General features: G+C 37.5%; 1 protein-coding gene across 1 annotated transcript in view; it reads right to left on the reverse strand.

Annotated features, from left to right (window-relative positions):
* Positions 1-18,032, reverse strand: part of HIBCH (3-hydroxyisobutyryl-CoA hydrolase) — a 206,669-nt gene extending 188,637 nt beyond the window's left edge. The window contains exon 1 of the mRNA XM_063430164.1: positions 17,888-18,032. Within this exon, the coding sequence (XP_063286234.1) occupies positions 17,888-17,985 (98 nt within the window). The 5' untranslated portion in view covers positions 17,986-18,032. The remainder of the gene's footprint in view (positions 1-17,887) is intronic.
* Positions 18,033-18,766: the final 734 nt, after the last annotated feature.

An 18,766-nucleotide genomic window follows, 5' to 3' on the forward strand; every position in this document is an offset into this window, starting at 1 on the left:
ACAAAACAGTCACACATGCAAATGTTGTAACAATAATATTACAGACCAGTAGAGAGCAGTAATGTTTTTTTGTTTTTTTAAAGGTAATCAGTTTTCTTTTTTTTTATTATATTTTTATTGATTTTCATTTATTCAAAAACACATTAAATAGACAAATGCAAACACATAAAATTGTACATATGCAGAAAAGGGAGGATTGAATTCCATATATATTGCCAGCCCACAAATATTCTAATATACAAAACATCTGTCAAGAAGGCTATCCCAAGTTTCAAATATTACTATTTAGTTTCTCTTTTATTTCCCTTTTTTCTTTCTCCTTTCATTTTCTTTTCTCCTCCTCCTCCCTTCCTTTTCTTTTCCGTCCCTTTCCTTTTTATTAAATATTGCATATATGGAAAAAAAAAAGGTTAAAAAAAATACAAGACACATTTACACATAAAATCATCCCTAAGAAAGAATCTTGTACTCGGTCCTTGAAAGAAGGGTTACCAATACTATTTGATTTAGCTATTTATATTAATTAAATTCTTTCTTGTACATAAAAAAAAAAAAACACATCTTAACTCGTTCAGTCACTGAGAGTCCCCAACACGTAAATTGTCCTTTATATGTTATTCATCTATTATACATGTATTAGCCATTTTTCCAATTTCATTTTCCCATATATCCCATAAGTCTGAAGCTTTATTTGGATATTTAGTATAATTCTTTTCCATTCTCAGCTGAAAAATTAGTTGTGAGCTTATTTGAGAAAAAAAAACCCTCTCATGGTCATTCTTCCAATTTCTAGCCAGAACAATTTTACCAGCAATTAGTCTTTGAATTATTAAAAATTGTTCTGACCTGTTTAAATTAGGCCAGTTTAAATGTAGTAGTAACATGACCTCCTGGGTTATGGGAAGTTTAACTTTACATAGACTGAATATTATTTTTTGAACCCATATCCAAATACTCAACACTCTTTCACAGGACCACTACATATGGATATAATTCCCATTTTCTGCCCCACATATCCAACAGTTTTGATTTACTCCATATGTGAATTGTGATAATATTGTTGGGGTCATATACCATAAATTTACAACTTTAAACTGTTTTGATCAATGAAAGAGAATGTACATATTTATTGATCTTTTGACTAGATTAAAAAAAAAAAAACAATCTTTTTCACATATATTTAATCTTTAAATCTCTAGTCAATTTTTTTTTTTTATTGCGGGAGGTGTTATTTTTTGTATTCTCTTCCATCAATCTTACACATCAGGAGAACAGATGTTTTGATCTATTACCTTTTAGTATACCTTTCATAATGTTATATCAATTATTAATTGATACTACTGAGGTTTGATCCAAAAAGTGCTTTACTCTAAGAGGACTCAATGTTTGTCAACTGAAACTCTCTCCTTAAAAGATTGAAAGATTTTATCTTACAGTTTAAGAATAGATCTTTTACAGTATCTATATGTCTAAATGTTCAGAATTTTAAAGAAATATTATTTATTGCACGAGTACATCAATATTAAAAAAACCTAATATTTTCTTTTCCAATTATATCCATATAGGCATTATTTGATTTAATATAAAAGAATGAGTAATCCCATTGTTTGTGTTCTATATTAAATCTAATGGGTTTTTGATCTTAATGGCCTCCATTTTTATACTATACCATGTTTCTAATTTACTTTGCTGTAATTTAATTATCATTATATGCATGGCTATGACCGCCTCATAGTATTTTATTATGTCCAAGAATCCCATTTCCCCCTTCCACAGTTTTATTTGACAATATAGAGTTCTTTATTCTTTTTTTTTTTCTCTCCAAACAAAGTGGGAAAGGCTGAGAAGGCGGACTTGTGCATTGTCAACCATGGTGTGGGAACGGCCAGTGGCAACATCCTGAACATATATACCCATTTCGAGAGTACATATGACTTCAGGATATTGATCCGCACGCACCAGGAGAACTCCAAACAACACCATTCTTTTAAAAGTTCCAAAAATGTTATATACATAAATTTTTTACGTTTCTGAATATCTTTATCCCCATATATGTAAATATCTTGGTGTGTAGAAAACCATATTGTTGTTGATAACCTTTTATATTATTTTTAGAAATATTAATCTATACAGCAGTAGATTCTAAATGATTCACTTTGTAATTTGATACTTTACTATATGTGTCTAATTCTTCCATGGTATATGGAAGTGATGTTAAAGGATTAGATTAAAAAAAAAAAAAAGGATAACATCGTCTGCATAAAGTGAGAGTTTTAACTCGCTTTGTGTTGTAGAATGACCCTTTATCAGATTATTTTGTCTAAGTCTTAATGCTAATATATACAGGAGATGAGATAGGGGACAGCCTTGTCTTGTACCATTTTTTAATTCAAACCAATTTGCACATATGTTGGGGCCTATTGTCCTTGCCGTTGGTGCTTTATATAATGATAAAATTGCAGTTGATAATCAGCCTGACAACCCTAATGCTTTAAGAGTAGATTCCAAAAAATCCCAGCTAACCCTGTCAAACGCCTTTTCGGCATTGAGGGACAGGATTAACATGGGATCTCCATTTTTATCCGCTGAATCTATTATATCGATCAGCCTTCTCATATTATTACTACCCATTCTTTCAGAGAGAAAACCTATCTGATCAGAATGAATTATGGAGTTTAGTACAGTTTTTAATCTCTGTGCTATAATAGAAGAAAACTATTTGGTATCCACATTGGACGATAACCTTTTACGTTTGTTGGATCTTTCCCGAGTTTCAGTATTGGTAGAATGTTCACTTTTAACATCTCACTAGGAAATCTGGTTTTGTCAAGAACGTTATTAAACGTGTTGGTTAAATGTTTTTTGATTAAATATTTCATCTCTTTATAAAAAACATTCCCAAATCCATCGGGTCCAGGTGTTTTGTACCTAGAGCTCTTATTCTTTCTTCTTTTGATATTTTTTTATTCATTTAAGCTAATTGTATTGATGAAGCTTAGGGAGATTCACAGAATTAATTTATTAGATACTACATCTAATGGAGTTTTTTTTCTGGGAGATTATATATAGTTTTCAATAATACTGATTAAAAGCCTCCCTTATCTCCCCAGGTAATAAGCATACTTTATTGTTTGATATATTTTTTTTCTATGATATTGCTTGAATTTCTTTTTTTAGTAAATTAGATAATATCTTATCAGCTCTGTTATATTTATGATAGTATTTTATTTTTAATTTTGCAATATTTTTATTTATTCTCTCTATAGTTTTGTATCTCTCTTTTTTAAATTAACTATTTTTTGTTGCATTTCCTTAGAAGATTGATAATGATTTTCTAAATTAAATTATATAAATCAACATGGAGGATTGCTAAATTTGCCCCCGATTTTTTTTTTTATTAATAAAAAATGCCCCCCCACACACACACACACACTCCATTATATACACATACACTACACAAACACACTGTGTATATAATGCAGTGTGTTTGTGTAGTGTTTGTTTGTATAGTGTGTGTATATAATTCAGTGTTTGTATAGTGTGTGTGTGTATATAATGCAGTGTGTTTGTATAGTGTGTGTATATAATGCAGTGTGTTTATATAATGCACACTATACACACACACACACTATACAAATACACTGAATTATATAAACACACTACACAAACACACTGCATTATATAAACACTGCATTATATACACAGTGTGTTTGTGTAGTGTGTTTATATAATTCAGTGTGTGTTTGTGTAGTGTGTTTATATAATTCAGTGTGTGTTTGTGTAGTGTGTTTATATATGCGCATTCAGCCGACGGGGCGGAACGGAGAAGGATCGGAGGCAGAGATCTCCCCGCCCAGCGCTGGAAAAAGGTACGTTTCACCCCTTTTCCCCTTTCCAGAGCCGGGCGGCAGGGGGACCCTGAGGGTGGGGGCACCCTCAGGGCACTCTAGTGCCAGGAAAATGAGTATGTTTTCCTGGCACTAGAGTGGTCCTTTAATAGTACATGCAGTGATAATAAGTCTACCTTCAGTGTCTAAGTCAATACATATAACATTTACTTTTAAAAACTTTGAAAAAAAGAATTGCCACCCCACATTTTTCCCCAATTATTCTAGATGTACACATTTTTACTATTCCATCTTTTCTCATCTATCTGCTTCCAATGAGTCTCCTGTATAAATGCCACATGTATCCTTTCCTTTCTCAGATAGTCTTGAAATGCCCATCTTTTTCGTGGGAGGGATATTGAGTCCTTGTATATTTATTGAATCTAATTTAACCATATTTTATGATTCTAAATGTTTTTCCTGGACTAGGTAAGGGGCTCTCTAAGGGGCTGACTAAAACGCATAACAAAATCATAAATACCAAGTACATAAATAGAAAACGTAAATTTAACACGACTAAAACATGCTTACACTATTCTTACTGTGTATCTTATATACACACACTAAAATCTTATCAGGATTTATGGCGAGTGGGGGCGTAAGTCAACGACTAGGGAAGAATGAGGGACTCGCTCTTTAATATATATTTTTTAAATTATAAATTCTTCCTGATTTTAAAGGTTCTAATTAAAACTCATTTTCATTTTTTGCTCTTTTTCTTTCCTTTTCTTTTACTCTCCTTCTTTCCTCCTCTTAACCCTCTTCTATATTTCAATATAATAGTCTCTTATATTTTTGGGAAGGCACAAACCCAAAGAAAGGAAAGTAAGAAAGAGAAGTTCCAAATCATTAACTAAAACATAAAAAATAAATTATAATAATAATGGATGCATTAATATCATTAATTGTATTTTAATTAACCCTTTCAAAATTGTAACCCTAGCTAATGAAGCGTGAATTCCTCTCTTTGTGTTTATCTCTTTTACTGTATAAAACTAACTAGTAATTTTCATTTCCACCATACCATAAGAATCTTGCTTAACTCTTTCACCCTTTTTCCCCCCTCTTTTTTGTTTTCCTTTCCCCCTCATAATTTAACCCTTTGCAGGTTTATATAGTGCTCTAAATTTCACATCCCTATATATACATATAGTGAATAATATCTTTCATATTTTTTTACATATTTACCATCCCTCCACATAAAGTTTAAATTTTCTACTTTACAAGTGAGAAAATACAAAATACATATTATATACTAATAGTGTCTCCTCAAAGACTCATCAACTATTTTTCGGCGGCGGGGGAATTAGTATCCTTATATCCTCTATATTTCTCTCTTTAATTATATAAAGCAAACTAGTGATTTTATTCATTCAATCTTATCAAAAGTGACATTATATACTACTATCTTATTTAACATTATTCCTAATTTGACCCTTTACAAATATTACATAATATTCTAAATTTACCATCTCAGTTGTTACATAGTAATTTATATCTTTTGTATTTTTTTGTGCCTTTACCATCTCTTCCCACAGTATCTGGGAAATGTTATACTAATTGCTTATAACCTCCACAAAAAAATGAAAAAAATCTGGTGTGGAACAACGTTCTTCGCTATCTTCTCGTCCTCTTCTTTCAATCCTCTTTTCTTTTTCTGTTTTTTTTTAATTATTTAAGCAGGAATCTCGCCGTTTGAAAAATATGAATAAAAAATGTAAAATACTCTGTCCGTCTAAGGACTTGATTAAAGGGAGGATAATAGTTGTTTGGTTAACTTTCCCCCTTTCTTTCCTTCGCTTCTGTGATCTTTTTTTAATTAATTCAGGGAGTATTTATAGACTTTAACTTTTATCTCCATTTTTTAACTTCCTTTGGAGGGTATAGTTGGTTTTAACTTCTATCTTCTTCATTATGTCCTCGTATTCTTATCCCCTTAGTTACTTATCCACTTTTTTTTTTTATAGATCAAATAATATTAAGACATCACTTATTTGACTCCATTTGCTTGCCTAGGAATCTCAAATTAGTTATTTTAACTCTCCCTTTGGCTTGAAACCTCGTGGTCAGCGTTCGTTCCTCACTTATGCGCTTCTGATTTATCTTTTTCAGACAGATTAACGGAAGGTCTTTCTCCTCTCCCCAGACTCCGCTCTTTCTGTTCCCTTAGATCCTTCAGCTTTCCGGATCTATTTCAACTCACCCAGTCTCCCCACCTTATCATACGTGTGTCCGCCCGCTCTACGTCTTCACACAACCAACATCAGCACTTAGGGTTATCAGTTCTCATCCTCAGCAATATCGGTCTACAAGATATTGCTCTCTCCTGGTGCTCCTCCTACCTCTCCCAGCGCTCTTTCAGTGTTTCTTTCTCTGGCTCTGCTTCTTCTCCCCAACTCCTCTCTGTTGGTGCCCCCCAAGGTTCAGTCCTTGGTCCCCTACTGTTCTCCATCTATACTGCCTCCCTTAGTAAACTCATTAGCTCCTTTGGCTTCCAATATCACTTCTATGCAGATGACACACAAATCTACCTGTCCTCTCCTGATCTCTCCCCGTCCCTCTTGACTAGTGACTCTGACTGCCTGTCTGCTGTTTCTAACTGGATGGCTGCCCACTTCCTTAAACTAAACTTGACCAAAACTGAAATTCTGGTCTTTCTTCCCTCAAGTGTTGTTACTCCTGTGTCTGTCTCCCTCCAAGTCAACGGTGCTACCATCAGCTCCACCACGCAGGCTCACTGCCTAGGTGTTCTCTTTGACTCCAACCTCTCTTCCATCGCCAAATCCTGTAATTTCCATCTCAAAAACATTGCGCGCATCCGCCCCTACTTAACGCCAGATGCGACTAAGGTGTTGGTCCATTCCACTGTCCTTTCTTGCCTTGACTACAGCAATCCGCTTCTCAGTGGTCTTCCGTGCTCCCAACTTGCGCCGTTACAGTCCATAATGAATGCGGCAGCGAGGCTCATCTTCCTGTCCGCCCGCACCTCCCATGCCTCACCCTTCTGTCAGTCCCTACATTGGCTTCCTATAAAATATAGAGCTCAATTTAAAATTCTGGTTCTTGCTTTCAAATCTCTACATAATGCTGCTCCCACCTATCTATCCTCCCTTATACACAAGTATGTCCCATCTAGGCCCTTACAATCTGCTGAAGACTTATGTCTATCTTCTGTCCGTACTCCCACCTATGATGCTCGCCTTCAAGATTTCCTAAGGGCTGCACCGTTCCTGTGGAACTCGCTTCCCTCCTCCGTTAGATGCTCACCCAGTCTCCACTCCTTCAAAAAAATTGTTAAAAAAAAAACTTCTTCATAAAAGCGTATCAATTAAACTGTTAATAGCTCCCAACTGATTCCTCTTCTGCAACTGTCACTAGTCTAATACTATCCTTACCTTTTGTGTCATTTTACCCCACTTCCTCTAGCATGTAAGCTCATTGAGCAGGGCCCTCAACCCCTCTGTTCCTGTGTGTTCAACTTGTCTGGTTACAACTACATGTCTGTTCGTCAACCCATTGTAAAGCGCTGCAGAATTTGACGGTGCTCTATAAATATCCTAATAATAATAATAATAATAATAATAATATCATTACAAAGCTTTTGCAATTGCACACGTTCTATCATTTTGATCAAAAGAAACAGGGCTTTCCTTTTGCATCTAATATTCATATATGAAACATAACTTAAAAAAAAATGTTCTGCATGACATTTTAACTGTGAATGTCAAAATACTGCTAGCTTTTACTGCAATAAAATACACATTTGTGTTCAGCAATGTCTCACGAGTACAACAGTACCTCCAAAGTACAGGTTTTAAGAGGTTTTAGAAAGTTACAGGGTTAAATATAGGGCTTGTAAATTTTAATTCTCTGGGACTTTCTGCCTGGGTTGTCAGGCACGTCCCTCAAATTGTAATGAATAAAATCCCTTAATTATGTAAAAAGATTACATAAATAAAGATACATGTAGAATTTAAATATATACACATATATATCTATTTAAATTCCATGTGTATTTATGTAATTAAACAAAAAAATCATATATAAAATATATATATATATTTATATTAGTAATATACAAAATAGATTTTATCACCACTCCTCCTGGGTGGTATATTTATTCCTCATTCTTGGGTCCTCTACCAGAGGCCTGGGAGTTTGAGGGTTCTGCGTAGTATCTTAGCTGTTCCTAGAACTGCACTTTTGCGCACAGCAATTTCAAATGTCCCACCTGGAATCTGTTGAAGCCACTCCCGCAACTTGGAAGTCACAGCCCCAATCAACTCAGTTCCTATCAACTAGGACTACTACTGCCTTCACTTTCCACATCCTTTCTAGCTCTTCTTTCAGACCTTGGTATTTTTCAATCTTCTCATGTTCTTTCTTCCTGATGTTATAGTCACCGGGTTTTGGAACACCCACCACTACTGCAGTCTGTTCCTTGTCTACCACTACGATGTCAGGATGCCAGTACTTGCTTTTCTGTCTGGGTATGAAAGTCCCTGTCATTCTCTACAATCTGGACTTAGGCAGGTCCAGCCCATATGCTGTGCAGATGTCGCGGTACACAATCCCAGCAACTTGGTTGTGCCTTTCAGTGTTGGCTCTTCCTCATGGATGCCATGTGTTTGTGGTAACCCTCTCCATTTTCTATTTATGCTATCATCCGCTCACACTTCTCTATTCCAAACAACTTTACGATGTATGTTAGGTGGATCAGTGAGTAAATGACCCTCATTCTTGGCATACAGCTTGATGTCATCCATGTACAGTAGGTGGCTGATGGTAGCTCTTTAACCTGTATCCATATCCACTCTTCTTAATGATCTGTTGCAGATGATCTGGCTATGCAGAACAGCATTGGAAATAGTATATGCCACATTTGATGAATCTAGAGTGTCCTTCGTGATCAGTATTATAATGCCTTGTGGTAACCATTTGCTATTGCTAGTAGGCATTCATGCCAACTGAATTCTTTGACTGTGATGGTAACTGGTTCCTGTTCTGGTGTGGTCATTATGAGTTGCTCCTTTCGCCCAGTCTCAAGCTCTGGGTGAATTGGGAGGAGATGGGGTGTGGCAACACCTTGGTTGGTTCTTTGGGCATTGACTCTCTTAGCCTCTGCTTCACAGATTATTGATCTTGATCTGAAGTCTTGATCTGAAGTCTGTGTCTTTTAATACAGCCACTGGTTTAAATTATTCCTAGGCCTCTGTTGGGCCTCTTAATATAGCCACTGGATTTTCTTATTCCTAGGCCTATTTACCTTTTAATAAAGCCACTGTATTCGCTTGTTCCTAGGCCAGTTATGCATTTTAATACAGCCACCAGATTCATTTATTCCTAGGTCTCTGCTGGGCCTCTTAATGTAGTCATTGGATTTTCTTATTCCTAGGCCTGTATGGTTTTAAATACAGCTGCTGGTTTCAATTACTTCTAGGCCTCTGTTGGCCTTTTCATATAGCCTCTGTTTTCATTTATTCCTAGGCCTCTGAATATAGCTGCTGGATTTTATTATTCCTAGGCCTATATGGTTTTTGATATAGTATTACTTCATTTATATAAACAGGGAGAGTGTGTCAGGTTGCTGATTTATGATTTGGGGGGTAACCCCTAATTGAAATATATATATGTATGAGAGAAGGGGAAGGGAGGATTAAAGTAAACAACAGCTCATACCTCACAAGCCTAACCCTTCCAAGTTAGAAAGCAAACCATTGGAAGATCATTAAAACATAACCTTTAATAAATAAAGTATAAAATCCAATGTGTCAAGGTATATCTAATATAACAGTAAAGTACCTTAACCAGGCTATTTGTTTTCTCTATTAATAGAGGATTTATTGTATTTTCATAGCCTGCTTAAGGCTTCTTTACTGTTATATTAGATATACCTTGACACATTGGGTTTTATACTTTATTTAATGAAGGTTATGTTTTAACGATATTCTAATGGGTTGCTTTGGGTGTCAGTATTCAGTTGAGTTAGGTACAGGTCTTTATCAGGTTATAACAAATCTCAGTAAGAGCCAGGAGCAGAGCACAACTCTCTCTCAATGTAAAGGCCCTGTTGTGAGCCTCTTCATTAGTCCAGGCAGGTGAGGATGCTAAGGTGACTTGCAAGGTTAGTTGTAAGGGAGGCCACTAGTATCAAGAAACAAGTATTGCATGAAAAAATAAGAATAATAACTTGGTTCTCAGGATAGGATCATGACAGGAACAGAGCATCTTTTCCAGTTCAGTTGTTACCATTAAGATCCTTATTATGGAGTAATGGTAAGGGAGTATCTCAATGGATCTCTTCATCCATTGGGATATCAGATGTTTGTACCTAGGACTCTGCTCCTTAGTGGACCACGAAGTACTCAGACTGGCTAAATGTTCAACTCTGCCTGTAAACAATGCGGGATCTCTCTGAGACTCCATGGGGCATATATGGTCTTGATCCTCTCTAAAAACCTATGTAGCAGTTGGCACATCCTGTTGCAAACTCATCTCAATCTCTAAGGATCTAAGATTGGTATGGATAATTTGGAGGAGCATATCAGATAATCTTATTTTTGTCTGACATTACAAGTCATTAAGCTGGAAATAGTCTTCAGCTAAGAAGCTTTCATAGGTTATGTTATACCAGAAATATGACTCTTTGTCTACTAGTCAGGCTCTTTGGCTCAGTACCTGGTCCATGTATGCATCCTCCCAGATGAATGGATCAAGAGAACGGCAGAGGGCAGGAAAGCTTGTCTACTTCAAGACCCAAGGTTCAGGAGACCCTTTTGATCCAAAGACTCTCACACCTGGAAGAGCGTATGGTAGAGGAGTGGTTATCCTTCCAACAGAGAAAAGGTAAAAAGAGATGCATTGTAAATTTCATGGCTTCCCCTCAATCAGAGGGAGCTATTGTAAGAAATTTCAAAAGCAGCTAGAACACAAATATTCTGTTTCTAAGAGGCAGATGGAGATAAGTTTACAGGATTCTTGAACGTTCATCATAAAGGCAGTATTCTTAGTATATTGAATGATTTTTACAGATTTGCAGGATGCTTATTTCCATTTGCCCACATAACCACAGGTTTCTCAGATTGCAGTGGAAGGACACTTTCATTTTTACATCTTCATGGTGAAAGACAAATGTCTGCTGAAATAACCTTGATCCCTCCCAGTCCAGAGTATAGCTGGGAACACGGTCTGACATAGTCCAAGGTACAGTACAGCTCTCTTCAGAAAGTGCAGTATGTAAAGGATGTTGATTGTCATATTACCTCAGCAGAAAAAGTTTGGATCCAGCTTATCCACCATAGGTCTAATCAGATGGCACAAGGGAGGGCATAAACTTTCCTATAGCAATTCCTTGGACAGTGAAAACTATGTATTCCATCCACTGGGGTTGAGGAACATTTCTCCAAAATCGAATATCTTCATGAATGGGACATCCTTAACATCCAATACCTCTCTTCTGCATAGGTTGCAAGAGCAAATATCAGTATCGTTTTCACTTCTGTGTACCTCCATGGAATATAAGAGTTCTTCCATCAGGTCCAGTGTTACTCTCCTCTTTATGAAGGTTTCAATATTTAAAAGAAGGGCTTAAGTATAAGGTTTTGTTTTTTTAGGTGCAGCAATTAATATCATTCTGAAGGCCAGGTAAAACGTGCATATACTCGGCTACCTTTACAGAGTTGGGATGCCTTTTTCCTGGTCTATTTCTAATTAGGTCATTATTCAAATTACTTCTGCCAAGAAGGTTCTAAGTTCTTCAATACAGGACTCATCTAGCACTAGCTACATCACCTCAGAGGTACATGTCTCAGCACTCTATGATCTCTTTTTTTTCCTGAAGGGGCTTTGATATGGAGGGATCTAAATATCTGTTGGCTGTATTTATATAATCCCTCAGTTAATCGTTGCTCCTGTGAATTTCCCACCCCTCTTACTTAACCATGAGACTCTATCTGTCCACAACTGATTAATATTAAGTTAGCTCTACTGGTGACATTAGCATTGGGCAGAAGGATATCAGATCTTAGAGCACTATTTGGCATAATACCCTTCACTGTTTAACAATATAGGTGGATTCTCTGTTTAGCACCATCTCCCCCCTCACCCCACTTTAAAATGTAAAAAAAACACCCACAATATTTTTAATGTTTAAAGTTTTCATTTTTAAAAATTACACAAATGTGTAAATTTTGATAAAACACTTTCCTGCCCTGTTCTACAAAACCCCTCTCCTGCCCCCGTTCTGCAAAACTCCTGCACCCCCCCTTCCACAAATCAACCACTCAGCCCGCTTTAAACAAAATCCCTGTCTCCCTTGTACAAGCCCCGCCCCCCCCTTCCCCCAAAAAATCTGCCTCTCCTTCTAAAGCCTCTGCTCAGTCCCTTACAATAAGATTCTTTTTTTTTTACACAACAATATTAGCAAAAGTCTTCAGAGTCCAGTCCCAGGCACATAGTCACTAGCACACAGTCACATACAGACAGTCACACAAACAGTTACAGACAGTCACACATACAATTACAGGCAGATAGTCACACACAGACACACAGTTACAGGCAGCATCCCCCAATCACACACAGACAGTCACAGGCAGACAGTCACACACAAACTATCTCTCTCTCTCTCTTACAGTCAGCTTGGGCTGGAGAAGGAGTGGATTCAGTCCATACTGTGTAGTTGTTGGGGAAGCAGGGACTCCATCCTGCTTCCCCTCGATGTGCAGCAGTGGCTGGAAGCCGTGTTTAGCTCCACCCCAGCTGTAGATTAGCTACGCCCTGTTTATTTTAGATGTGGTGGTTTTAAAGTTCTGCTTCCAGCGGGTTCCTGTCCCTGTGTGTGTGAACTGTGCGGCTGCCATGGCAACCTGTCCCTGCCGCATAGCTCACACATACGAAGGCCGCCCTGGTCATGGCACCCTACTTGTGAGTGGCACCCCCCCACTGGTTCCCTTTACCTACCACCTGCCGCCGGTTCCCCCTTAGTACGCTACTGGCCAGGAAAAATTATTCCTACTTACCATAATTTTCTTTTCCTGGTCATAGGCCATGGCAGTATAAAGATCCAGCCCTGGGATATTGCTGGAAACAAGACTGAGGGTGGGAGGGGCAGAAGGTGTTACTTATACCTTCTGTTTTAATTAGGTTCCTATCTAATTAGGGATAGGGAGGAGCTTCCCATTGCTGTGCTGCCATGGCCTATGACCAGTATAAGAAAATTACGGAAAGTAGGAATACATTTTCCTAAATATCTTATTTTTTACATATATCTAATTTGTGTGTTTTTTTTTTCTCTTTCCAGCAGCAGGGAGACTGCCTGACAGCCCAGGCAGTCCACCTGTAGGCTTGGCAATGGGAAGCGATCACATGGCCCCCGGGAGCCTGATTAAGCAGGCTGGGTACTACTTGGGCTGTCAGGCAGTCTTCCAGAAGCGGATCGCCGTGGTTGTAAGTAGCGGCTGGCTCCAGGGGCTGAAAGCCATTACAGCGTTCCATGCCGCCGCAACGGCTTTAAAGCCTATTAATATGGGGACGGCATGGAACGCCGTAACTGCGTTAAGGGGTTAAAATACATTTGCGTACTCAAATTTCTATTTTGAAACATGTAATAATTACACATATTTATACATTATACCAAACATGTCTTGATCAATTTTATAAATCAATACAAGTACCAACGTTTTAAATGCACAAAGAGGGACACCCTAATTTGAAGGTTGAAGGGTGTGGCCATGGGTGGGGTTGTTCTGAGAAATATTAGGTGATAACTAACCAATATCCCGTAACTCAACATTTTACAGAAGAAAAACATACTGTTTCCGATTTGCGATATATAGTCCTGTAATCAGTTAAACCCCCGATAAGAGGTGGTTCGAGAGAAATCATGTTGAAACAACAGGAAATATACTGGATATACAAGTTGCAAACACTGTACCCAAAAGGTCTGAATAAATAGAGGGATGTATCTCCTTTTCTTTGATGGCTTCGGCATCTCTAGGTGCTATATGTACTATGCCTGTGTATGGTTTGAATCGTTGTTACTTTTATTATTTTATAGATTTTGGTGTGGTATTATTTGGTTATGTACGTTTCTATACACTGGAAGCTTGATCAGGAATGGACGCAGGATGATGCGGTTGGAAATGAGACTAAAGTGATTAATGATCCACAAGATAATGCAGTTGGATTTAAGTGTCAATGGAGCATCAAGATATATGAATTATATACAGCAGCTTTTATGCGCCAGACTTATCATATTTTTGTTTATTATGTACATTGTATGATGATAATTGAAGGAAAAATCTTTTTCGTTTTATACTGCATAATTATGTAATCTCATGATATGACTTATAAATAGTTCACACTTGTCATTTCAAGATGTATAATGCCATCTCAAACGTTGAGTAGCTTGGTATTCTGTGGATATTTGTGTATTATAATGAATTGTATTATATTGTTATAATTGTACTTTACTTTTGGATAAATGTGCTGCAATTTCCTGTTATAGGATACTGTGTAGTCTTGATATATAACATGTAATGTGTTTGACAGGTCTTGTATGTACTGTTTAGATATACAATAACTCATGGTATAGATGAGGACTGGGTCCTTCACAATTACTACACTGGGTGAATTTTAATAAATATTGTTGCACTTCATTTTCATATTTTTCTCTTTATATGCTTAGTGTACATGCCTATTTATGGTGGTGGGGATTATATAATGATCTGGATGCTGGGGTGAATGATTACTCAGTGTGCCGGATGGTCTGTGATTTTATATGATGGTTATATTTATTTTTCCTCTTGTCCCTCAGTATTTTACATATATATATATATATATATATATATATATATATATATATATATATATATATATATATATATATATGAACTTCCATAGATTGCACGGCGCAAGCGTGATGTAGCCTTGTATTATTGCATTTGATACAACGCATTTGATAGGACGCAGGCGCGGTGTTACTTAGTATCCTTTTGGATACTGATGATGGGGGTGCGATCAGCTGGTATTGCCAGATTACACATAATTTGGTGCATTCGGTAAGCGGCTAGTGTTAGTGGGAGCATCTAGTTAGCAAGATGGAGCGGATGCGCTATGGCAGCTCCGGGTGCGCATGCGTTAGTTTGCTCGTACAAGTTTTTGTATTATTGGAGTTAGGGTTCTTCGTTGTTTTGGTTAATCTATTACTGCAACTATAAGGAAAGTTGTATGAGTAGTTTGGGTACTTTTACAATTGAATTATGCACAGGTGAAGTTTGATTGCGGTGAAGTTTGATTGCGGATGGCCATCAGCTGTTCTGGGGAGTTATAAGCAGACAAAGGTATGCAGGGATACAAACACCCTTGAAAAAGGCAGCCAGTTGGTGTTGAAATGTTGGGGTATTGTTGGCTTGTGTTTCTGTAGTATTAGGCTTGTGAAAGTTAGGCAATTACTTTATAGTTTACTATTTGCCTTCTTTTGTTGCTTTGTTTATTTGCTTTATGTATGCAAGCATTTTTTTATGTTTCAATAAAAGGATTTATATATTTCTTAAGTGATGGTTGTAGTGTGCATTCTCTATCATTGTATATAATAGATTTGTTTGGGCACTTGAGGGAGTGCTTGAGAGGATTTGCACCTAGGGATTCTATCTTTTTTATGTGGTCTCTCCATGCGTTGTAGTTATTATAGGTGATTAACTAACAACACTTTATGCTACTAAATTGTAATTTAGATCAAGAGCAATCTATCTTATTTACACATATTGATTTTTAAAACACTTATTGTAGTGTGAACACATTAGTGTGAGTATTATTGCTGTGGAACTCTGTTATACATTCAGACAAACAATACGGTGCTCCTAGAAAAGAGGGGCAAAGAGGTATGGGTCCTAAATAAGGGACACTATATGAATATATCACTTTGTTTTCAAATGTGAGGATTATGATTATTTATTCTCCTAGATAGGGTGAGTGAAGAAAAGGGAGAATTTAGTATTGGTTTAATTACCATGAGGCACAAAGTATCACATTAGTGAAAATTACTCAAACTGTGGTACCTGCTAATTCAATTTATAGCTTCAAGTTTTACTAGGTAAATAACAGCATCCGTCTAGTTCCTGACAAATTAAATAGTGGAGATAGCTGATCTGGCTGTCTTTCCGAAGCTGAAAATGTATTGACAATATCCTCTCAGACAGGGCTCGACAAATCCCAGGTGCCAGGTCGCCATGGCGACTATCAATTTTGTCTTGGCGCATCTCTATCGTGCAGCTCTCTGTGCGCCGGAAGGAAGTGAAGGGAAATGTAATAGGACTGAGGCCACAGAGGGTAATGGAAAGCTGATAGGACACCAGGTAAACACGGCTCTGCTCGCTGCCTGCCACCATTCCGCAGAGCCGCTTGCCCCCCCGGGTCATTCCCCTGCGTTCCATTCACTTCTTCCCAGCAAACAGAGAGCTGCACAATGTATATATGAGGAGGGGGAGTCTGGACAAACGGCAGCCCACTCCTATCAGCCGCAGTAAGCCCCACTGTCACCTGCTGCTGCCCAGTCCCTCTGGACCCCAGGGAAGCCACCCTCCTGCGCCCAAAAAGGTAGGAAACAGGAGGGTGGCTGAAAATGTGTTTTTTTGTGTGTGTATCTGTGACAGTGTGTATATATATATATGTCGTGTCTGTATTTATAAATCTTTGTGTGTATCTATTTGAGTGTATCAAAAAATTAAATAAAATATCTTGAGTGTGTGAGAATGTGTGTGTGTCTCTGTTTGTCAGTGAATGTGCATGGGAATTGTGTTTTTACTAACCTCTTTTCCAACACCGTACCGGCTGGCCAGTCTCCATAGCTGAGATTATAATTCTTGATGATCTCAGCCAATCCAATGAGTGTGTGAGAATTGGGAAGCTATAGAGCAGGTGCGGCAAATTCTGCACACAATCAGCATCTCCACATAAAGATGCATTAAATCAATGTATCTCTATGGGGAGCGTTCAGTGCCCCCTTGGAGATGCTGAATGTAGGCGCTGCAAATTGTGCAGCAAAGAGATTAGAGACACTTTTGGCTGTGTGAGTGACTGCCACTAGAGATGTTACCAGGCAGTAATGTTTACATTGAAATGCCTGCAGGGACAGGCTATAGACTCCAGGGTCACTACATTATGCTGTAGTGGCTTTGGTGAATTTAGTGTTCCTTTCAGAATTGTATTTTTGCTGTTGGAAAAAATGGCTCCTAACTTTTTTTAGCTGGCTCAGGGATTCCAAGCAAATTTGTCAAGCCCTGCTCTCAGAAGTGAATGAAATGAAACTATTATTTTATTTGATTGGGGGACACAAGTTCAATCTTTCACACCTCCATGCTGCTGCCAACTGTAAGTGTGTTTAATTATATATTTTAACATGATTTGTACAGCTGCCATATAAATAGCCTAATTCAGCACTAGTACAACCTTCAGCTGTTTTAAACTGGATTTCCAATACCCACCAACCAGTCTCATAAACTGAAGAAGTTTAACATCTAGAGCAGCGGTCCTTATAGGGGTACTATTAAATACATTGGGATACTACAGAATGCACTGAATTATTCTTTTAAATAACACAGATTATACAGGATTTGAATATTTGCATCAATCAGACATTGTGGGGTATGATGATCTAGTATGAACTCAAATTACATACTTGTTGTGATTTAGTATACATGAAAACAAACAGTAGCTGTCCTTTGTAGTTTTTCTGCATCTCTACTATTTGTTTATAAGGTGCACATTTTCAATGAAAAAGATTTGCTGGAGTCTGCAAATGTAATTATTTCTGAGCTCTCTAAAATAGCATCTTCTGATACATCTCTGCGTAAAATTAGAGATATGGTCAAAAAGACAGGTAAATATCAAACACCTCTCTCACCACTGCAACCAGATGTGTAACTCTTGAATTTTATGTACATGACATCTAACATTAATATAAAGCAGTCTTGTCTGCATGAAATATGCTTGCATCAACATACCTGAGCTGTGCTGCTAGAACAGATGCACTCATAGTTTTGCAGGGTATGGGATGTCTCTGTAACCTATGCCTATTTGTCAATAGCTGACATTGACACATGCAAGCACCTCTATCAGGAACTAACCAGGCGCACGTTAATGACGAAACGGCTTCTTTGCCCTCACTGACAAGCAGCCCTGCAGAGGGGTGGAATGTTTTCGTGTTTGAAATTGTAAAGCTTTATTGACACGTTACAGTAAGTGCATGTGATCGGTTAGTATAGCTACAACAGTGATAAGCTATGTTGTTGCTCCACAATTATATGTTTAACGTATTTTATTCAATTTGTCTGTGCTGCTATGTCCCTATTATTTGAAAATATGACACATATGACAATGTTGGTTTTCCTGTTGTAAAGCTACAGGTGTGAATGGTAAAATAATAATTTACCTTGTGCAAGTACTAGACTAGAACATGACTTAAATGGGGCACATCATAACCACCCCCTGGTTAGCCCCCACATATTGAGAATTTTAACAATATACTATTCCATTTGTTAGATCTTAAATTTTTAGGGAAATATACCATTAGAAATCTATTAACAGTGCATTATGTACTAGATTTTGGTGCAATAGCCAAGAAAACAGTTAACCCCTTAAGGACACAGCTTCAGAAGCTTGTCTTAGGCTTAATGACACAAGCAATTTTTGCATTTTCTTGCTGTTTGCGTTCAACTGCAATTTGCATCTCTCTCGTTTATTGCACCGACACATATACTGTTTTTTAACCTCCCTGGCGGTATTCCCGAGCGTGACTCGGGGTTAATTTTCGCTGCCAGAAGCGGTAACCCCGAGTCACGCTCGGGGTAGATAACAGAGCCCCCGGAGGTAAGATGTACTTA

This window comes from Pelobates fuscus, chromosome 8 (assembly GCF_036172605.1).
Source record: "Pelobates fuscus isolate aPelFus1 chromosome 8, aPelFus1.pri, whole genome shotgun sequence".
Lineage (NCBI taxonomy): Eukaryota > Metazoa > Chordata > Amphibia > Anura > Pelobatidae > Pelobates > Pelobates fuscus.